General features: G+C 40.8%; 2 protein-coding genes across 7 annotated transcripts in view; both read left to right on the plus strand.

Moving 5' to 3' along the window:
- The window catches only part of LOC111231134 (rho GTPase-activating protein 29-like), a 29,651-nt gene extending 22,482 nt beyond the window's left edge, over positions 1 to 7,169 (plus strand). For all 4 annotated transcript variants that reach the window (XM_022758141.1, XM_022758142.1, XM_022758144.1 and 1 more), the window contains 9 exons: positions 517 to 683; positions 1,210 to 1,344; positions 1,829 to 1,927; positions 2,771 to 2,934; positions 3,086 to 3,274; positions 3,416 to 3,553; positions 3,917 to 4,149; positions 4,652 to 4,952; positions 5,255 to 7,169. In XM_022758141.1, the coding sequence (XP_022613862.1) occupies positions 517 to 683; positions 1,210 to 1,344; positions 1,829 to 1,927; positions 2,771 to 2,934; positions 3,086 to 3,274; positions 3,416 to 3,553; positions 3,917 to 4,149; positions 4,652 to 4,952; positions 5,255 to 6,427 (2,599 nt within the window). In that variant the 3' untranslated portion in view covers positions 6,428 to 7,169. The remainder of the gene's footprint in view (positions 1 to 516; positions 684 to 1,209; positions 1,345 to 1,828; positions 1,928 to 2,770; positions 2,935 to 3,085; positions 3,275 to 3,415; positions 3,554 to 3,916; positions 4,150 to 4,651; positions 4,953 to 5,254) is intronic.
- A 1,194-nt stretch (positions 7,170 to 8,363) lies between these two features.
- The window catches only part of LOC111231132 (retinal-specific ATP-binding cassette transporter-like), a 37,470-nt gene continuing 23,142 nt past the window's right edge, over positions 8,364 to 22,691 (plus strand). For 2 of the 3 annotated variants that reach the window (XM_022758138.1, XM_022758140.1), the window contains exons 1-12: positions 8,364 to 8,469; positions 9,870 to 9,985; positions 10,197 to 10,290; positions 10,381 to 10,522; positions 10,966 to 11,105; positions 12,021 to 12,148; positions 12,294 to 12,491; positions 15,191 to 15,280; positions 18,074 to 18,311; positions 19,261 to 19,400; positions 19,941 to 20,057; positions 21,068 to 21,265. In XM_022758138.1, coding sequence (XP_022613859.1) covers positions 9,920 to 9,985; positions 10,197 to 10,290; positions 10,381 to 10,522; positions 10,966 to 11,105; positions 12,021 to 12,148; positions 12,294 to 12,491; positions 15,191 to 15,280; positions 18,074 to 18,311; positions 19,261 to 19,400; positions 19,941 to 20,057; positions 21,068 to 21,265 — 1,551 coding nt within the window. In that variant the 5' untranslated portion in view covers positions 8,364 to 8,469; positions 9,870 to 9,919. The remainder of the gene's footprint in view (positions 8,470 to 9,869; positions 9,986 to 10,196; positions 10,291 to 10,380; positions 10,523 to 10,965; positions 11,106 to 12,020; positions 12,149 to 12,293; positions 12,492 to 15,190; positions 15,281 to 18,073; positions 18,312 to 19,260; positions 19,401 to 19,940; positions 20,058 to 21,067; positions 21,266 to 22,691) is intronic. The other variant, XM_022758139.1, reaches the window with a different exon arrangement.

A 22,691-nucleotide genomic window follows, 5' to 3' on the forward strand; every position in this document is an offset into this window, starting at 1 on the left:
CGTGTTGAATTTGTTGCCCTTCCTCAGGAAATATCTGTGGCGCAGGCTGAATGCAGCAGGGGAGATTGTGAGCGTGAGACTTTGGCTCTGGTTAAAGCTGTCCCTAAGACTCAGATTGTCAAAGCAGTATCAGCTACACACACACACACAGTACAACAGTATATTAGAGCACAGTATTACTACAGTAGTACTGTAGTATACAGATATCGGATACAAATTTGGTTCTAAATTCGTCATTCATAAAACTGTGCTCCATCTGTAAGTAGATTGCTTGTCGTCTTGGTGTTAGGTGTTGGCAAAACAGATTACACGCTAGAAAATAAAAGCCAAAAACCTCACTAGTGGAGTGAAGCAATGGCTGAGTCACTGGTGTTGATCAACGATCCTCTCAAACTGCAGCAGAAACACTGTGTAATATAATGATACTGATTTTCGAGGCAGTTGGGACGATAGAAATCTTGCTTAACAGTAAAATTCATCACATGTAACCATGAATGCTGACTTTGTATCCCCCAGGTTTGTGTTCAAAAGGTCAGTGGGCAGCACTCATTCCTCCCATGGCAACCTGTCGCAGGCATCTATCACCTCCTGTGATGTGCTGAGCGGAGACGAAGTGGATGTTCCCTTACACCGGCCAGCAAAGATCAGCGAGCGGAGGTCCAACAGTAGCACAGACATACAAGGTGCATATTCAGACATACATGAGTTTCAGTGAAGGTAGTCATGTGGCATGATCACAAGCCAAACAAGGAGAGCCTTGTGTTTGCGGGTGCTATGAATATCAGCAGACTTAAGAGAAGCTGCCTTTGATACCTACTTTTACAAAATGAGTAATAACATATATGCACAAGTATTTAAGCAAATTAAGTGATTCTTTTTCCAATATGGATATTTACTATTTAGGTACTGTTGCTGGATGTCACTGGTCTGTGGGTCAGATCAGCCTGCAAACCTGCCTGTCTCTTTATATGATTCTCTTAGGGACTTAACCTTTAAATCTGAGTCATGGAAATTTTCTCAGGATTAAAGTCAAAACAGTTCAAGTTGTGTGTTACTTACTCATCATAAGTCTGGAATATCTGTGTGACCACTCTTCTCTGACAATAACTGAAACACTTGCTAAGAATATCACTAAGCGGGTAGCTGACATATAGCTATATTCCTCTGTTTGTGTGTGACTGGTGGTCTGTATTTTTTTTTTTCTTGCAGCGCTGAGAAGTCAGGCCCCGCTGAGATCCTGGGCCTCCAGCAGTCAGGGAAGCCAGGGCGGGATGTGCAGTGACTCGGAGAGTGCCGGAGGCAGCAGCGAGTCGAGGTCCATGGACTCCCCCACCGCCAGTCCAGGTATGAGAATTTTACAACAATCTTTTCTTACAGTAGTTTAAAATAGTTTGCTCATGAAAATATTGAAACACTGAAAGAGGGGGGAAAGGACACAATATTTGTGCAGATGAGATCAAGAAATTATACTGGAAAAACACCCAAATCATATCAGCTTTGACTTTGATATCCAAATCACAACAAAGCTAAAGGAGGATGAAGTCGCTCATGAAAAGGTTTATATTAGTCTTTTGTGTAACTTCCTCATTGTACACCTGACCCACAAACTACTCGTCTCACACGCCTCTACAACTGAAACCACTTACCACACATGAAATATTCAACAGTAAATGTACACACATGTAAAGCATCATCATAGCTTATGTGTTCTTGGTAGAGCACTGCAATGTTGTCCTTGTGCAAGTCTACAGTAAAACTGTATATTAGTGCTCTTCACAATTATGTTGGTAGTTTTGTAAAAAATCATGACTTTACCTTATTTGTGAAGGTGACTTCAAGCGACGGCTGCCCAGGACTCCCTCTACCGGAACAATGTCGTCTGCTGATGACTTGGATGAGAGGGAGCCACCATCACCCTCAGACAATGGTTAGACGTGTGTGTGTGTGTGTGTGTGTGTGTGTGTGTGTGTGTGTGTGTGTGTGTGTGTGTTGTTGTTTTCATGATCATGTTTATGCGTAGCCATCTCCTCAGGAAGATGCATGCTAATGTGTGTACCAATTCTGGGCTTCTGTCTGCAGTAACACAGCCAGTCAGTGGGTCTATTTATGAGAAGTTGAGGAAGGAGGGGGCGGGGAAAAATAGTGAGAGATCACTGCACATCTTGCAAATATATAGCACTAATGTACACGCCTGACTCTGTGGTGAATTTCACACTCATCAAATGATTTTTTTCACTTGACAGAGCTCCACAGAAGGGGGTTGTGTTAGTTTTGGCATTTAGCCTCAGCTTACACTTCCTGTATCTATGCTGAACTCTTCCAACTGCAGTGCATGTTTTTATTTTCTCATTGTTAATTGAAGCAGCAGACCAGCTCTTTTATTTGACATTTGACACAACATTTTTCAAATTTACAGCAGAATTAAAATGTAATTGTGTGTGACGTACCAAAATAATAGCAACAGAATATGATCATTCAACTAACTATATGCCTTCTGAGATTGTGAAGGGGCCCTTACACCATTCCATTGTTAATTAAATCTTATCTGATGTGGCTAATTGTGTTAACAACTAGAAGCTAGAAAAAAAACTACTCCGAGCTACTGTTTGTATAATGACTTGACATTAACAAAGTCTCATCACTTCTCTAATTCCTGTCATAGAGCTTCAGTTTTTGTTACTCTGAACTAACGCTAGTCGCCCAACTGACAAGAACTCAGCATGAGGTTACCTGTCTATTTAGTTCCTTCATCAGCTGATCTGATTTTTAGGTCTGGCAGAGATGGTGACAGAGACTGCCAGTTCTCCGGGTCCTTTCCGAAATGCTCAGATGTCCAAAGCTGCTCAAACCCACAAGCTGAGAAAACTGCGAGCGCCTTCTAAATGCAGGGAGTGTGACAGTCTGGTCGTTTTCCATGGAGCTGAGTGTGAGGAGGTACAGTACATGTACTTTTTGTGCCACATGTTTATTTATTATAAATATGAGCAGATGATGAAACTTATTCAGTCACTAATCTTAAGTATTTGTCAATCAACCACTAAATATTTGGGTTATCTGACTGTCTCTGTCTTGTTTCCCTTACCAGTGCTCCCTGGCCTGCCATAAGAAGTGTCTAGAGACTCTTGCTATCCAGTGTGGCCATAAAAAGCTGCAAGGCAGACTACACCTGTTTGGTATTGACTTTACCCAAGCAGCAAAAAACAGCTCAGATGGTATCCCCTTTATCATCAAGAAGTGCACGTCTGAGATAGAGAGTCGAGCCCTCAACATCAAGGTAAATCCCATTTCTATTATGTTTAGTGGAGTTGTTTATATTTATCACCTGATATCTTGGTTTATCTCTGGTTAATCTTCTCTGTGTTTTTGTGTCATTGTAAATTGTACTAAATCTGTGTATCTGTTTTTTTCCCCACAGGGGATTTATCGTGTAAATGGAGCCAAATCACGTGTTGAGAAGCTCTGTCAAGCATTTGAAAATGGGAAGGACTTGGTTGAACTTTCTGAACTCTCACCTCACGACATCAGCAATGTCCTCAAACTCTACCTGAGACAGGTAGGTCTCCAATGCTGACTGAACAGTTGGAATGTTATTAAAATGTAGTCGGTCACTTACGTTAGTTTAGATGTAATGTCAGTATAAATGGTTAGGTATTTTGCTTTTGCAAAAGTTAAATTTGTCATTGTAAAGTGAGACTTTTCAGCAAAGCAGCAAATCAAAGATGCTTTTAGTCTTATTCCTTAATTTGATCTCAAACTTTGGATCTTGTTGGCCATCTTTTGGGTTTAATTCTTATGTATTTATACTTATTTTAAAAAAAAAAACAAAAAAAAAAAACATTCAGTCAGCATAAATGCACTGGTAATTTCTTAACACATTTTCCACTGCTAAGAGAACATCACTGTTCCCCTCAAACAGTTACCAGAGCCATTGATCCTGTATCGATACTACAACGACGTCATTGGCTTGTCCAAAGAGTGTCAGAGAGTGATAGTGGAGGAGGCTGATAAACGACAGACCACGCAGACAGAAGAGAAAGTCGGTCCAAGCATACAGCTCAACAGAGTCATTTTCAAGATCCGAGATCTGCTCCGCCAGTTGCCCACAGCCAACTATAGGACTCTGCGCTACCTTATAGCACACCTGAACAGGTAAGGGCTCTGAACAGAGACCTACGGCTAGTCCACTCTAAGGATTTCTGTCTTTTACTCTCTGCACACATACACTGATACACAAACTTCCCCAAAAGACACAGTTACGTGGACACTTCCTTATAGCACAGAGGAACTTTTCCAGAGAACATAAAAGTCATGCTCTATTTATAATGATATAATTTTTTTATTTCTTGTTGTTTTTTTTTTTTTGTTTTTTTTCTAGAGGGCGAGGGGATTCAAATCTGACACAACCACAGATATTTTTTAAAACAAATACTCTGTGCTTATGTCCTTTCAATAAATTAACTCTTCTCAAAATTACTGTCATTATTTGGTATTTGATGTTCTTATTCTTGATATTTTTGAATGCCTATTTTCACAATTTTAGAGATGACAGAAAAGTGTTATTGATTGTTGGCAGCTGTTTGAGGCAGGTCAACCTTTACAGATAAATATGTGTGTTATAAATGAAACTAATGATCCCTCTTTACTACCGCAGAGTGACAGAGCAGGCGGAAGAGAACAAGATGACTGCGAGTAACCTGGGCATTATCTTTGGCCCCACGCTGGTGAAGCCACGGCAGACAGATGCAGAGGTGTCCTTGTCCTCCCTGGTGGACTACCCCTACCAGGCCCTGATGGTGGAGCTGCTGGTGCGAAACTTCCAAACGGTGTTTGACGTCTCGACTCTGCCTGGCTCCGACATCGCCACCGCTGGCCAAGGGTCCCCCAGACTCACCCCTCAAGAGAAGCTGCAGCGGCTCAGCAGACACTCCACATCTCTGATGGACATCAAAGAGGTGAGGAGGGATTCAGGGTGTGGGTAATGCTGCTCTCACAGTTGTTAGTTGTGTTAGACTGTATGTGGAAGCAATTGTGTTTGCTAAGTAATAAATTTATAAAATGGAGAAGTGAATGAGACATAAACAGTTCTTGTCCTAGGTAACCATTTAATTGTCAATTTTTTTTAAGAAATCTGAAATTAATTACCTATATGATATGTTATGTTATGTAATAATGGACATCAGCGTAATTAAAATTCACTTCCTTAGCTAGAGATGGCTACATGATGTTCAGACAACTGTTTATTATGTCCCTCCAGAGTGCCAAAGCGTACAAAAGATACTCATCAGTGATCCCATCCTCACACATCCTGGACGAGGTGCAGGAGGTCCAGCCAGGAACAGACAGAACAGGGGTCTCGGTCGTGGATGGACTCAATGGGATCCAGACATCTAGTGGAGGAGATGTCCAGAGGTCAACCTTAGTGTTTGGCCGTCCCAGCACCACCATACCTCCCACTACCAACGTGGCACCAAAGGTCCAGCTACGCACGCAGCGCACCAGAAACGTGTCTCGGCCGATCAGCATGCCACTGGAACGTCTCCCCAACCCCGCTCAGATCAGCGAGAGGAATAATCGAAACACTGCTGCTAATGTTGCCGCAACCTCTTCTGACCGGGACGTCGTGGCCGAAACTATACAGGAGATTCCAGAACCAGAAAGGGCACGCCAGTGTGGCTCATCCAGAGTAAGCACCTACTACATCACGCCTTTCATTGACACACAGACAATGCAGAGGAGAACGTGGGACAGGAAGTACAAGCACTATGATGTTACACCCAGGACTGCTATGATTGTGGCCAACCTGCCGTCTGCCAGCTCTGGAGTGCAACCTATAAAGGCAACGGTGCCTGTCACTCTTAACCCAACTGTAACCACTGCCTCTGTGGTCTCAACCACATCTAGTTTGAGCACCGTATTCTCCACCAACCCCTACACGGTGTCGGTCAAGCCTGTCTGGACTTCTAAAAGGGAAAATGACACAGATAATTCAGTCAGTGAATCTAGCTGCTCACCAAACCTTCCACTAACACTCAGGGCACCGAGGACTCTGCAGCCTCCTCCTGGAACTTTCTACAAGCCCCCCGTTTCCATTAACAGCAGAGCTAGGACGCTACCAAACTGGACTACTACTGTTACGACCATTACCACCACCACCACCACCCCCTCCCTTGCCCCGATCAACCCTGGACACGTAGTCACCCCGTCCCCTGCCCTTACAAGCCCCCCACAGACACGGCTCCAGACGCAGGACTCCACCGACAGTGCCATTGACCCTGAGGGCTCGACCTCAGCTACCCTTTCACCCCCCCAGTCCCCACCCCCAAGCAGCCCTGACGACCTCAGCCCCAGTGAGACTAAACCCGTCTACCAAAGACTGCGACCTCGGCGGCTGCAGGAGCTTGAGCACAGAGAGGCTCATTTTGTCTGATGCCAAAAAAAAAAACAAACATATATCTGTAAATATTAATGTATCTGTGCCATAGTGTAAACTGGGGGAACATTTTTATCAATGAGCTGAGAGTGGGAAAATATAAAGGCCTGTGAAAATAAACCATGAAAGTGTTATACGTACTAATATATTCTATTTTACACATTGAAGTCGTAGTGTCAAGAAGACGAGAAGAGTGGGATCAACATGAATGTTTAGTCTCATGTTCTTAAATAACAAATATGTGAATAGTCTGTTTTTATGTCAAAGAAAATTTACCAACCACAAAATGGATTTCTGTCTGTAAAGAATTGTAAGCCTATCATTTTCTTTGTTGTTTGTTTTATTTGATTTGTTCCAAAATTATATTTTATTGTAATCACACAATGCACTTAATACAGGTTCAAATTCTAATGTTGCCTTTATCGTTAAAATTTGCTCAATTTTTGTATTTTATTCCACAAGGAGTAGATTGAAGTATTTTTAACATGAGGTTCTTTATTATAAAGAATTCAGCTTTTTTACCTTTTTGAATTTTCCATCGTAGCCTGTGATTGGTACATTTTTTCTCAGTATGTAAGCCTTATGTATCTGTTTACGTTTTTTATATCTATACTTACATACTGCATGTTCGTCACGGTAACTTTGTCTCATCGCAATATCGTGACTATACAGCAGAAAAATGACATGCAACAGTTGCAAATTGCTGCAAATTAAAAAATATATATAGTTTAAACTGTTACTTCTGCTCCAGTTGAGTGTTTTTTAACATCTCTCTGTTTGGTGCTTCATAGAACAAGAGTTATAGTTTAAACTTTTGATGTGTTTTCTTGAAGCCTTGTGTTTACATTGTTTGTGTTATTTATACTTACCAACAATTCCCTGTGCCTCTTCCCCATGTGTGTTTCACCCAAGTATCCAATCAGATTATCAGCTTTATTTTGCTGTATTGGACAAAATGGAGAAAGATGGAATGGTTTGAGGGCTGCAACTTGCAACGATTTTCTTGTTGAATTGTTTCGTCCATAAAATGTCAGATCGTGGTGAAAAAAAAAAAAATCATCACAATCTAAGTGAGCCCAAGGTCACACTAATTGATTATTCAACTCAGCTCTATTCTAGTGTTTGTTCAGTGCCTCAGAGAACCACGGTTATATCGGTTATATTTTGACAGATCCTTCTGTAGCCCTGTAGATGTACTGTAAGTTTACTTTCTTTGTATTATTTATGCTATGTGTTACACTGCAGCTTATAATGTATTTCTGTGTTTTGCTGTGTTTGTTAACGAAAACAACAAGGCAGCTACCTGAGCCGCCAGCACTCGTTGCACAGAGTTAAGCCTCGAATTCCCCTCCGTGTCAGAGTAAGCTGTGTCTGTTGTATGCATCGTTCACAGCAGGTTCATGTGGTTTTACAGTGCTTCTGTCAAGGCCTCACATTCTCCAAACCTAATGACCCGTGTCACCTGTTCCACCTTGTCGAGCTGCTCAGAGCGGTGACTCACCTCAGACGTGTGAGACACAAAACCTGCAAAACACCCCATCGTCTCTGAGTGTGGGTCAGCTCCTGCTGTGTTACAGATTCATAGTTGATTTATTTTGTGTGCGTTCGGCTGAAGACTCGCATGCAGAGTGACTCACAATGACTGCAGGTAAATCTTGCACATGGACAAACGTATGGCTGCTGTGTCGACACAAAACACTGCCCCCCACCCCCACCCCCCCCCACCCCACTCCAGGATAGCCTTTCTCTCCACCAGGATTCCACCCATCATCTCAGGCAGATATCCCCCTAATTCTACCTCAAAATGGATGACTGTTGTCTTTTTCTGCCTGCCCATGTTGAGCTGGGAGATTAGAGCAATCAGATTAGGAGTGCTGCTGACCTGCAGGCAGGAGGAGAGAGAGAGAGAGAGAGAGAGAGTGGGCAGCAAGGAGTCACACGGAGCTCTTCTACCTTGCTTAATGTTTTCCATTACTTCAGCTTGTTTGTGAACCTCTTTCTCCTAGATGTCGAACAACTTTTATATCATTCCATAAGAGGTAAGGATCTGAATTTACTCTTTTATACCTGTTGACAAAATTAGATTTGCTGGCAGAGCTGACAGTTACATGGTTGCTAATTACTCTTTCAGTAGATTCTAACATAATGTTATGACAGATCCTGGTGGGTTGTTTTCTTTTTTCATGTATCTTTTGCTCCCAGTTACTTAAACATGCAGCATTTTCGTTTTTCTTTTTTCTTTTTTCTTTTTTTTTTTTGTAATGAGGTACGTTGGCCACAAAATTTCTACACATTTCCATCAATCTTGCACAAGGAAGTCCCGTCGGGTGTAATCACCTTCTTACTGTTTGAGTAATAAGGTGATTTCAGAGAAGTCAGACACCTTAATGATAGCCTTTACTCTCCTGGTTTTGGTTTCACAGTCTGTGTCGTCTTGTTTTTCTAGACAAGTGTTTATGTCCCTGCATCCTCAGTCTGGCGGTCTGCAGTAATCTATTGGACATGTCACTCTGAACAAATTACACTTCATGTCTGACATTCTCTGAGGCCATCTGCACATAACCTGCAGATGTGATTGGCATTTGAGGTTCTTTATTTTTTTTAATTTATTTTTTCTTGAACTCCAAAATGAATTTTGTCTTTTGGAATAAGTCTGCATGATAGTGAATATACCAAATTGCATTTACCAAGCAGGTCTACAGTTTCATGTGTATACATAAACCAACTCATGTTTCTATGTTGATAATAACTAGTTTTAATAATGTTATAGGAAATTATATTTTCTTTTAGAGAAATTCCCTCCTTTCGTTAGTATGACTATACAATAACCTTTAAAGCTGGTAGTGTTTTTGCTTAGGAGCACTTCAGCAGGGTGTTTGCTTTCCAAAAAGTGGTCAGTCCAAGGATGTAGTCAAGTCCACCTTAAATAAATCCAAGTTATTCCTAAAGCCAGACACAGTCAAGTTTGACTAAATGTCAGGTCAAAGCCAAGACCAGGGCAAATCCAATCCATTTCAAGGCCAAGAATAAATGTCAGTGTCTGTCCTGTGGTAAAAACTTTGAGAAAGTTTTAAGAGAGATAAATAGATTTCTCTTTACTGTCCAACTTTTACATCCCGCAAAATCCTTTGTATTATGTCTCAGCACCATTACACTGTACATTTTACTACGCTCAAGTCCTTTTGGAGATGGAAAATAAACAAAATAATGGACAGTGCACCATTAACGACAAATTATGTTTTTGAAAATGCTTTGTAAAATCATGAAAAGTTAAAGTCTCATTTAAAATTGGCACAAAACTCCAAGACAGGTGATCTCAAAACAAGACTCAAGTACCATAGTCCTGGGTCTGTCTGACCGCCAGGCTCATTTATATTATCTAATTTGTCCAATGTCTATATAACAACTGTATTTCATCACTAATGGTGTTGTGTATCAGTAGGTTTGTCACAGTCTGATGACCCCGTCCAGGGGTTAAGGTGTGGAGCAATGAATACAGGCTCTCAAATCCGCCTGTTACTGTGGAAAAACTGGATTCTCCGCAAGAGACAGAAGGTACAATCATTTATGTGAATGAGGTTGGACAAAACCTTAGAATCTATTCAGCATAATGCAGTCCAATGCAATAACACCACGAACTACAATCGTCGACACCTCTCTGATAAACTCTAAGAACATAAAGTTTTGTAGGTTTATTTCTAGGACTGTTGTGCTGGAACTATTTTTCTTTTTTTCACTGACTTACACTTCACCTGCGTCTGTCCAGATCCGCTTCCTGGTGGAGATCTTCTGGCCAGTGTTGTTATTCATTGGTCTGGTGTGGCTGAGGAAGGCCAACCCACTGTACCAACAGCATGAATGTAAGAATAAATTCCCGACTAACAATTACCATAGCAATCTTTCATAGAAAGCGCACGTAAACCCTTTGGCTGTGTTGTCTGTTCCTTCAGGTCATTTCCCCAACAAGGCCATGCCCTCGGCAGGGATTCTGCCCTGGCTCCAGGGCATCTTCTGCAACGCCAACAACCCCTGCTTCAGATATTCAACCAGAGGAGAGTCTCCAGGAGTTGTCTCTAACTACAACAACTCAGTGTAAGCCTAATCATAGCACACTCAAACCCTGCAAACTGGACCCATTATCCAAACTTTCAGGATTTGGTTTCTCTGAGTGTTTACCTGAAATCTGCTTTATCTTTATTTGATTGCTCAGAAAACAGTCAGCCAATCAGAAAAGAGGCTCAGAACCTCTTCTCCTCTGATTGGCTTACGAACCTGTTGTTACTAGAGCTCCAGAGACAAGCCTGAGAAAGGAGATACAAAACTAAATTGAGATGGTTTTTGGGTCTTAAAACCACAAATATATCTTCTTATGGATCAACACTTCAAATAAGAAACCAGAAGAGTGTAAAATATGCGACCTTTAAATCTTTAAAACAAAAAAAATACAGGTTCACATTTCACACAACATTCTGTAGAATCTAGAATAACAAATTAAGTAAACTAATAAATTATTTTTGTTTTGTTTTTTTCCCCAGATTGGCACGGTTTTATGTTGATGTCCAGGAGCTTCTGCTCAGTGAGACAGAGGTCCAGCAGTATGGCCGTCTTTGGCATGAAATGTCATCCTTCTCAAACTTCATGGACACGTTACGTAACAACCCATCTCTGCTGTCAGGTAAGGGGAAAATGTGAGAAATGATTCAGACAGTGGCACTTCCCTTAGGAATAAAACAGTTGGCTCTTTATTTTTTCAACTCTAACATTAACCTGAATACAGTTGAGACAAAAGCAAGCCAGTTATAATATCAACAATAATTATTATGATAATTGTATTTATAGCATTTTTCAAGCTTCCCATTGCAGGGGATAGCATAAAAGACAACATAAAAGACAGTTAGTATAAAATCCACAAGGTAAAAACATTCAACGAGTAAAAATAAAAATAAAACCATGGATGGTTGTTATTTTCTGAACAAACTGTAAAATCAGAGCTGGAAATAATTTGAAAGGTCTCTTCTTAACCTTACTAGAGACATTGCCTACCAGACAATCGTAATGTTGGCATCCTGTTGTCTTTACATCCTCTTTTTGTTCATGTTTCATGGCCTCTTATTTCTATCAAAGCACTCCTCACTTTCACTTTTGTTTTTCAAATGCCGTCTGTCTCTCTCCTTGAGTATCATTTTTGTAAATTAATTTGTTCACATTCAGTGATTCAAAACCATTAGATTACACATTTTCACTGTTGTATTTAAACTGTATAAGACATTGTTCAGTTGCTTCAGTAACAGTTGCACTGTGATTATCTAGGATAAAGGTGCCCTATTCTAATTCCTCCTATTTTGATTAATTGCTCATATATTCACTTGGTCATTCATATACACAGGATTAATCATGACGCCACACATAAAAAGGTTATTCTTAATGTTACTTCAGTTGAGATTAACCTTAATGTTTTCCCCTTTAACAAATCCCTGCCAATCTGTCTTGCTGTGAATCATTTCCTCTGAGCAGTCCAGTGCTGGTCGGGTCAATACCGTTTTTAGTAGTTCTGACCTTTCACCATCTCTGCTTCTCATTTTCCATCTAGGCCGTGGGCTCAAGATAGGTGACATTCTGAAAGACGACGAGGTACTCACAGCCTTCCTGTTGCGAGACGCCAGCCTCTCGGACTCAATAGTCTACCAGCTCGTCAATGCAGAAATAAGACTAGAGCAGGTGCGTCTGCAGCCTAAATTGATATAAAGTTGTTTTCCCTCAGTGTAAAAACATAACCACATCTTCTAACTATTCTGTCTCTCTCCTTGAGTATAATTTCTGCAAATGAATTTCAGTTTTTTTCTTTCTCTTCCACCATCTCTAGTTTGCCTTTGGTATCCCAGACCTGCAGCTGAAACACATTGCGTGCAGTCAGGCCTTGCTGGAACGCTTCATCATCTTCCCCAGTCGAATGGGACTCCACGGGGTCCGCAATGCTATGTGTGCCCTCAGCCAGCAAAGGCTGCAGAAGATAGAGGATGTCCTCTACGCTAATCTGGATTTTTTCAAGATCTTCAAACTGGTTAGTGGCTTGTTTGAAATTACTTTTTTAATATTTTCTAAAATGCGTTAGCGGTATGTCATATCCAGTAATCCTCATCGCTTCCTGTTGTGTAGAGCTGGTGTTCCTTACATCCTTTCCTCCTTGTTCTAATCCCTTGGTGATGAATTTTTGTTTGCTTACCGTCACTGAAAATGAGAAACATTTTGTAAATGTGTGTTTTTCATTGACATGCTAGTCATGATTTCCACTGAAATCCTCTGGAAGGCTGTGCTTGTTGGAAAAAATTATGTCCCTCTTCCTGTCCTGACAGTGAAGGCCATGGCAGCTTCCAGTCCTCCTGCTGAATGGTTGTCTGTATTTCTTATTGTCCAAAATGCCATAAAAAAGAAATCACCACACAAATATACAGTTTCTTTTTTTTTGTTGATAAAGTTTGATTCAAAATAAACAAAAATGGCTCTGTTTGTGGAAATGAGGGAAGGTCTGTGGCACAAAAAAATCCATCCATTTACTAAAACCTGTTTTTTGTGCAGTGCAGCCACTCTGTTAATACTGTTGGCACTGAACCCTGAACAGTTGCAAATTTAGAAGAGTGCTTAACTAGAGGTAGCTGATGTAGGGAGAGACATTCCCAACTCCCCTTAATAGACCTGCACCTGGATCAGCAAAGTTGATATGCTGGTATAGTATCTGGATTTATATAGGATGTTGTACATGTAACAGTGCTATTTGTGTTATGTGAATTGTGGCATGATGATTAGTTCTATATAGAGTTGGTAGTTATTCCTGCTCTGCATGTGAGGCCAAGTGGCTGATACTAGTTTGCAGGTGACTCTGCCAAACCTGTTCACCCAGTCAGTGGCTTTATTAAAGGCTTAGAATAAACAATGGGATCTGTTTCAAACTGTTTACACATGTATTTACCAAAAGCAAGAAACATGGAGAGAATTTTTGTCTGAATGGCACAAGTCACTTTTTATCAGAACAAAAAGCCATTTTATTTGTTTTTTATTTGAATGTATTTGTAAAATCTATCAGCTTTTGGATAAATCTCAGAAAACTTTACATAAGAATAAAGAAAAAAAGTATCATTACAGCACCAAACTGTAGTATATTTAAACAATTTCTTTTGACACCCTCCATTTTCTTTACTACCTGTGTATGTTCAGGTTCAGCCAGAGTGAGTCAGGTGATTGGCTCAGGGAGCGGGCATGGCATTATCCCTCTTGGCCTGTTTTTCTAATGGGCTTAGCGAGGCCCCGCCCCCAGCCTGCGAAGTAGTCTGTAAGACCATGATGCTGTGTCTCATATAAATACATTACCAGCATGTGCCATGTGCCATGTGTCCAGCATTGCTGCATAGCTGCCAACACACCTGGTTATCTGATTGCTAGAAAACTTGACTGTAGGACTGTAGGGGGAGAAGTTTGAGTAGATGTTTGGACATGACATCCATAATTAAATAGCACTGAAGGGCAGATGGACTTGAACAGTTGTAGTTGTTAGATGAAAGACCCTTGATAAAGATAATGGATGTGGTATTTATGGACAAAAACAGGTTGGTTATTTAATTACCTTGGCTATAAAATCATCAAACTAATTTTGTCCATTTTGTTTGTTCATTTTATTATTTATAAATAAACATATATACAAACATCATCCCATCACCCACAAGAGGCTGATAAAGGAAATATGCTTTTAGGGCCTTTAAAGCAAAACAGATACAGTACTCAGCATCTTGAGTGCTTGAGGCTTGGATTGATGTTGTTATTCCTCCTCGTACATTTACTGTGCAAATGTACATATTGGAAACATTTTCGTTAAATGTTGGAGCAATATGACAAACAATCAGTTTCATGACACATATGTGTTTGTCTTAGTGGCACAGTAGCATCTTAGTGGTGATCTGTGCATTTAACCCATCAGCTCTATTAAGCTTAAAGCCCATTACCACAGTGACCTCTGCCTTGTAACAACTTTCCTCCCCTCATTACGCTCCTGACTCCCTTCTCCCATCAACCTCTCTACACCCTCCCTTCCTATTCCCTCGCTTTCTCTCTTTCCCCCCAGCACTGTACCGCCTCCCTCCTTCCTTCGTTCATTGAAATGCAGGCACGAGGAATGCGAGAGGAAGGATATCTCATGTGTTTTTCTTGGCATTCAGGGTTTCCGTAGCCCTCAGCACCCTGACCAGTCGTTTTCTAACACCTACTGCTAATGGTGTTTCAAGAAGATAAAGTCACTTAAGGAGGTTCAGGAATAAAGTTAGCGTGTTTCCATGTAAAATAATTGATGGATTTCAAGTTTGATACAGGTTCAGTAAAGCACCTCAGCTCCTTTATAAATACATGTTAGATACTTTATTTATCCCCAAGGGGAAATTCATGATGCAGATTGTGTGACAAAAAAACAAGGCAAAATAGATGTAGGTTGCTGGCTTTAATGACTTTAAAGTCTGCGTAGAGAAAGTGGGATGGGAAAAAATGTTTCCTCTTCTTAATAAAAAACATTACTTGGAAGTTTCCAATCATTTAAGGTTGTTGTTTAACTGGAAATGAATGTGTTTATCTGTCCAAGGTCATCACAGGACATGGAAAGTAGCAATGGTTTTACAAAAGAACGAATGGTGGTCTCATTTTATCTGTGTTCATCTTCATTTGCAAAACACTTGAATGTCAGTCACCTGACTGATGCCTCCTGTGACTTTGTATCCCCAGATGCCTCAGGTTATGGACAGTAGCTCCCAGGGGATTGACCTGCACTTCTGGGGTCAGGTTCTTAAGGCGGCGTCGGAGAAGACCCAAGTTGTAAGTGCTCCAAAGTCGATCAATTCCTTCCACTCCTGCTCCTGCTCCTCTCTTCTTCTCCTCAGTCCTGCAGGATCAGAGGCCCTGGTATTTTTAGCCCTGCAGGAAACTCGCCTCTTCCGCTACTCCCTGGTTGAGATTGTCTCACACAGGAGGCTGAGTGATGGCCTCAACAATGTTTGGTGTACATGTGTGTTAACAATCTACATGTGTACTCTCATATGTTTCTTTAAGCTCACGTGATATGCGTGTGAGAGTGTGTGCATGTGCGTTTGTGTCTGCGCACAATTGTATGTGTGTGTGCATGTGCATACAGATTGTGTCTCAGTTGGCATGTGCAAGTAGAGATGTGCATGTGCCTTTTTCACTCTATTAATTGAATGCATATTGAATACAAATAGGAAGTGGAATATAATTGAAGAGTATACAGTAGACATTGTGGAAAGAAGAGAATAGGAAAGAACAGATAGAATAGAAGAAAATAAAATAGAATAGAATTGAAATATACAGTAATAGAATAGAACAGAACAGATATGCAGAATAAATATTCTAGGAAAATATGATAGAACAGATAGATATTGTAGAGAAATAGAATAGAAAATAACAGAACAGATACTTTGTCATATAAAAACAATAATAAATAGAATAAAGACAAAAGAAAAATAGAGAGAAAAGTAACAACATACCACAACATAAGATAATAGAATGTATAGAATAGAATGGGTATTAAAGAGAAATATAAGGTGACATAAAATAGTATAGACACACACACACAGACAAATGCAGTTGAATGAGTGTTTCTGCACGTTCGCGCTGGGTCCCGGGGGGAGTGTATCCCATCATCACCTTAGCCGTGGGTGAGAGAGAGTAAGATAGGGGTGGGGCGTAGAGAGAGAGAGAGACAGAGAGACATTCCTGTGAGGTGACACATCCTGTAGGTGGGACCGTTGTATCACCGTGGTGACAGAAAGGCGAGCCAAACGCTCTCATTACCCACCTCTCCTTCCTTTCAGTTTAGTGGTGAGTTTGTGTGAAATAATAAATAAGAAAAGGGAGGAAAAGGGAGTGAGAGCGAAATAAATCCAGGGGTCTGTTTTAGCATGTGTGAGTGTACGTGTGCATGTTCACACGTAGTAGTTAGCTCTGAGTGGGGGACATAGAAGGGGGGGGGTTACAGAGCCAGGTGGATAAATAGGAAGGATTATGAACAAATATTCCTGGAAGAACTGAACTCCACCTAAAATCTGATCCCCTCTGATATCATCAGATTTGAAAGGGAAATTTCTCTGATTCAATTACATTCTAGGTTGATTTCATTATTGCCTGATTACATCTTTGGAGCACGGTGTTACTATCACATTATTGTTACAAATTATTGGACACCTCCTCCCTATATTTCTTCAGAAAGGAAAAGATACACACCGGGGAGAAATGCACTTGGATGAAGCTATTTTAGTTCCATCAATTGGAGGATATTTAGTCCACCCTCCAACTTTCCCCGTCATGTGAGGAGAGGCGTCCGTCCAACATGTTTGCTTATCTTTCAAGCTATTGTTTTCTAGCCAGGGTTTACACTATGAAATTCGCACGGTATAAATGAATGTGGTGAATATAAATATCCCTACCTTGTATATAATTATCTGATAAAAAGGTCAAATTGCTCAAAGCTAATTATTTATACTTCCTAGCAATACTCAACAGTCACTCATCCTGTTGGAGGCAGCATGAAATCTGGCTCTGCTTGGCATCTCTGATGACCAGATATGGGTCAAAGTGTAAGGGTGTGTGTGTGTGTGTGTGTGTGTGTGTGTGTGTGTGTGTGTGTGTGTGTGTGTGTGTGTGTGTGTGTGGGGTGTTGTGTGTGTGTGTGTGTGTGTGTGTGTCTGTCTACACTACATGAGACTTATGTCAAATAAATTTTGGGTGTAACTGAGCTAGTTTTAAAGTATTGTAGCACCTGTTGTTTTTGTGCTTCCACATCAGGGGGCAGGGACTCTCTCTATCACAGGATTACGTTTAAATGACATGATATTTTACTGTCACTATTTCTACAGTATAGTTCTGAGTAACTAAAACCCATTCATCCTGTAAATCTAGTAAACACAAGGAACTAGTTTAAGGGTCATTTCGATGCCAACTCACTGAGAATTGGGAGAGAAGATCACACCAGACTTTTTTATTGTTTTCTAATGGTGCTGGTTGATGATGTCAAAAATCATTCAGAAAAGTTTGAAATTGTAAAATAATACATGCATTGAGCTGAGGACCTCCACAACATGACACTATCCAGTGTGCAACAAACCATGTCAGTACGAGTTTTAGAGACAGAAATCCTTGAAGTCAGCACAGTACAAATACCTGAACTGAAACCACTGAATGTAAAATAACAGCCAATGAAAAGTCCAAAAAATGGTAAAAACAAATATTAAATGAAAAAGTTTTTTATACATCAGATATGAATATCAGCACTATCTAATAACAAAAGTTTCAAGTAAATTAAAATAATATATACAGTCAAAACATCTTAAAGTGGGTTTTTCAGCTAGATAAATTTAGATAGATTAGATATATATTTGGCAAGATCTGTGTCACTCAGGTTTAACTTCTGGAATTATATTAATACCACACAGAAGTGGAGATATTCATTTTTGAAAATTATGATAAAAAATTATTTATTTTGAATAATTTGATCACTGTCAAATATGTAGCAAGTGTGAAAAACCAGTGAAAAAGAAGCTGATGTCGACAACTGAGGAAATCTCTTCCAACCGTCCCTCTGTATCTCCTGTACAGCTGATGGAGCGGGACGGCTCTCAGGAGCTCCTGAAGGCAGTTTCCTCCCTCTTCCAAGCCGGGGGTCCCCCCTCCTTCACCAAGCTGATGTCCAGTGTGTCGAGCCTCTTCTGTGGATACCCCGAGGGAGGCGGCTCCAGGGTCCTGTCCTTCAACTGGTACGAGGACAACAACTACAAGGTGTTTCTGGGCGTCAATGGCACCAAGAATCAAAACTATGTCTATGATGACACTGCCAGTAAGTGAAGAGATTGAAATGTTCTTTTAATGTAGTATATTATATAGTATTAATAAGTTACAAACAATTTATAGTATACTGTTTTTGCTGCTAATATACAAGAAATAAATGCATTTAAAAAATATATAACACAAAATATGTGCTATTATACAAAACAGAGTTTGAGACAACACTCACCACAAGTTTGATTTACCCACACTTTTTCTAATCCATAGTTGCTTAAAAGCTGAGGTTCAAAATTCATTCTTGGCCTTGTAAACAGCAGCTGAGAAAACAACATTTCTCTATTAAGTAGCTTCTTTGGAGCTTTTGATCACATCAAATGATCTTCATCAGCAGAGGTGGGCCAGTAGTCATGGATGAGAAATGATGATGAGGCAGAAATTAATTAAACTGTGATTTTATTTTTAAAGCTCCTGTCATTTAAACTAATTAAACAAAAAGGAGCAAAAGGTTTTTCTAAAGATATAATACTTGAATAATTAATTTACGACTTCAGGGCAGTTCCTGCGTGTATCTCTTCCATTTTCACTGCGACTGTATTATGGCAATGGTCTCCAACAACAGCACAATCAAAAATGAATCACATTTAGTCTGTGTATGACATCTCTGAGTACAATTTTTTTTAATCACTTTTCTACACCACATATTTCAACACCCAGCTGGAATTAGTTTGCAGTATGAAACACAGCTGTGGTGTTACACATTCTCTTAAATCAAGCTTTTCATACTTTACTGTTGCCAATACTTCACTGTATTTATCATACTGTTCTTTTTAATTATTTAATTTACATTATCTGAACGTATCTGAATATAAATGAAATGGTGGGGGATATGAAAAAGTGTCTGTGTTCTCTGACTCAATCTATATGATGGCCCTGTATTTGTGTTTCTTTTCTTCTCTTCATTCTTTGTCTTCAAATTTATTTGCAATTTTTTCTGCCCGTAGCTCCCTTCTGCAACGCCCTCATGCAGACCCTGGAGTCCAACCCTGTCACAAAAATTGTGTGGAATTCAGTCAAGCCCCTGCTGATGGGAAAGATCCTGTACACCCCCGACTCCCCTGCCGTCCGCAAGATATTAAAGAGTGTAAGAGAGACCACCTCCAGCCCGACCCCTCACCTCTCTCACTCTCGACTCACTCTTTCGCTCCTTCCCCATTTCTTTCAACGCCCTCAGAATCTGTTTATATGCGTCCAAACCCCCACCCCTCTTTGGAATGAGCTGACTACCAAAGCAAAGGGGTTGAGGGGTGGGGGGCAATCTACTGCAGTGTGAGGAAAGAGAAGAGAAGAGGAGGGGAGGATTAAACAATAAATTGCAAGTGAGGCTGCAGCAATGGAAGGAAAAACAGAATATTTTGCATTCTGTCACGTCGTATTCATTGCTCCTCACAAAACAAATCTCAGCTGGGCTTCACAGATCTCATCTATGTCGTCTGTTCTCATAAAAAACAAAGCTCTTCATCACTCATCATAGACATTAATATTACTAGCAGAGAACAACGGTGCTATATGTCGCCTCTTCGTTGCTGGTGTACTAATCCGGCATAATTGAGAACTTTGTATCAGTGTGCTTTGACTTTAAATTGTGTTAATGTGTTTATCTGGTTTATTTGTGTGTGTCCAGGCCAACACAACCTTCGAGGAGCTAGAGAGGCTCCAGCACATGGCCAAGGCCTGGGAGGAGGTGGGACCTCAGCTGTGGGCTTTTTTCCACAACAGCGTCCAAATGAATATGATCAGGGTACGAAGCGTTACATTCTACAGATGCGCAAACACAGACATTGCATGTTCTCATACCCAGAGGAACTGCCAAGCTTTTTCACAATTTCATGCGTACCTAATTCAGCTTGAAAAGAAAAGCAAAAGAGGAACCGTCATCACTTTATATACAAAAGAAAAGGTGCCAACATCAATATTTGAAGGTGTTGTATAATCCGCATATCCAATGTGGGCTGAGTGCAATAAGCTTCGTTTCCAAGATGAACAACATCCCAAGCGACTAGGCGGAGGTGTTGATTTGTGAGTTTGTCTTGAAGTTTAATGACTTTGATGCAACTTTACAAAATCATATGACCTGAAAGTTTAGGAATTTAAGCACTTTGACCTAAAATGACTTCAGTTACAAGGCCTGAGACCACAGCACTACAAATTTTATTCTAAGAAAAGACAATACAGTATGTAGATTTTGATGAGATGACAGTAACAAAAAATTGTGTTTCTATGTCCCCTTGCTTCAAAAAATTACATGTACTGAGATATAACAATTCGATGACCCTGATGAACAACCTGACAATATGAATCTATATGGGTCACTTGTAGTGATGAACCTACTGAGAATTATCATAGAGCTTTATGTTAAGTTTCAGCTCATTGTTTAGCTGTCCGGCCACAACTTCACTGCTTTGGTTCAGTCTCACCGTGTCGTTCTCGGTCAGAACAGGCAGCTGTACACGACCTGCTCAACACCAAACAGCAGACAGACATGGTGACTGACAAGCTGGTGAACACAGTGGAGAATTTAGCGACTAAAGAGCCAGACATTGCCCTCAGGAGTTGGTAGAGACCAAAAACAGAGCTAAAAGAGAGTGAAAATTTAACTTACGGTAGATACTCTGATTAAGTCCACCATATCAGCTTAAAAGATTGCTATTTCCAAGTGGGCAAGATAATTATAAAAACAACACTTAAACAGCATATTTAATGCATTTTTTATTACATACAGTAACTCTACTTCTGTCCCCATCACTGCAGGACACTCTGAGAAACCCGACAGTGACGCACTTCATGGACGAGAGTCTTGAGGACACTGACTTCACCACCAAAGACATTCTCAACTTCCTGTACAATGGTCCTGAGGATCAGAGGCAGGCGGGGATGCCAAACTTTGACTGGAGGAACATTTTTAACATCACTGACCAGCTCATACGCATGTTCAACCAGTACGGAGAGGTAAGAAACCTATCCATCTCCATGCTTCACTCTCTTTGCTTCCCTGCCCCAGGCACTATATGCCAAATCTTGCGCATTCCCAGGACTGTGGTTTCAGCTTATTTGTGAGACCCACTCTCAGTTCTCCAGACAGGAGCATCAGTCTTCCAAGTCTGCCCTCATGAGATTGCAGCCAGGCCCCTTTGAAACATAGCAGGCCACTTAGCACGGCTATAGTGCCGCTCTCCCGTCCAGTGGGCTGAAAGGTGGGGAGAACAAGCCTGCTGTCACCCCCCACCCTTTCTTCCATTGTGGAGCCAGTGATAAAGTACAGAGTAGGTGGCAGTGAGTCACCCCCCCTATGAGCTCAATGCTGTTTTAGTGTATGGCTCTGCATTGAAAACAGACCCTTGCGCCCGTGGAAAATAAAATAGGGCAAATCACTCTATCCATCCTTCACGCCTTCCCTCTCTCCTCTGATTTAAAGGGGGGCAGGGGATGTGCTTTTGGAGAGAGCCCTATCAGTGCAGGCATCTCAATCTGTCCTTTGTTTCCAGGTTCAGTGCCAAGACCCTTCAGAGCCCCACAAACAAACCCAGGCGATTTAGCCAATTAGATATAGCTGTCTGTTAGCATTGGGTCATAGGTAGTTAGCATTGGGTTGTCTCACTCTGTCAGGGGCATGTTTCTCACACTGAAGTCCCACTGGAACATGTGTATCAGTGAGGATCTGTCTTCCCGGCCCATCTCTGAGTGAACATTATTGTGCTGTGAATGTATGGTCCCCTGAAGATGAATGGAAAGTGGTCTCTCGTCTTTCTTTGAGCACTCTCAGGGTATTATACAGTAATGTGAATGGAGACATTAGACACGGTGTATATAGAGGTGTGTGTGGGGGGGGGTAGAGAGCAGTGTGTTTGTGTTTGTATGCATGTATGTGTGTGTGGGATGGGAGTTTCACATGGCTTTTACGCGTTTTACAGAGAGAGAGAGAGTGTGTGTGTGTGTGTGTGTGTGTGTGTGTGTGTGTGTGTGTGTGTGTGTGTGTGTGTGTGTGTGTGTGTGTGAGAAAATTACAATGTGAGCTCCAGGGATGGGGTTGTGTGTTCAAATATGTGTGTGCACATTTATGCATGTATGTGTGCATGCATTTGCTTTCCTGTGTGTGTGTGTGTGTGTGTGTGTGTGTGTGTTTGTGTGCAGATTGAATATAGTAGCTATTTTCCCATGTCACAAGATCACTTCAGTGAAAGACATAATGAATGCTAATTCACACAACTACCCACACTCTGCTGATGGTGGATGTTGTACTGGATCCACTACAATAACATTTTGAGTTTTATTACAGACTCAAAATGATTTTTGACTTCTTACTGTACTTTAGTTTCTTTGTATTTATGTCAGTGTATTTTGTTTGTATCTATGTCCAGGATTTTGGTACTAATTA

Source organism: Seriola dumerili, unplaced genomic scaffold, assembly GCF_002260705.1.
Source record: "Seriola dumerili isolate Sdu_G_001 unplaced genomic scaffold, Sdu_1.0 BDQW01000291.1, whole genome shotgun sequence".
In the NCBI taxonomy this organism is placed as follows: domain Eukaryota; kingdom Metazoa; phylum Chordata; class Actinopteri; order Carangiformes; family Carangidae; genus Seriola; species Seriola dumerili.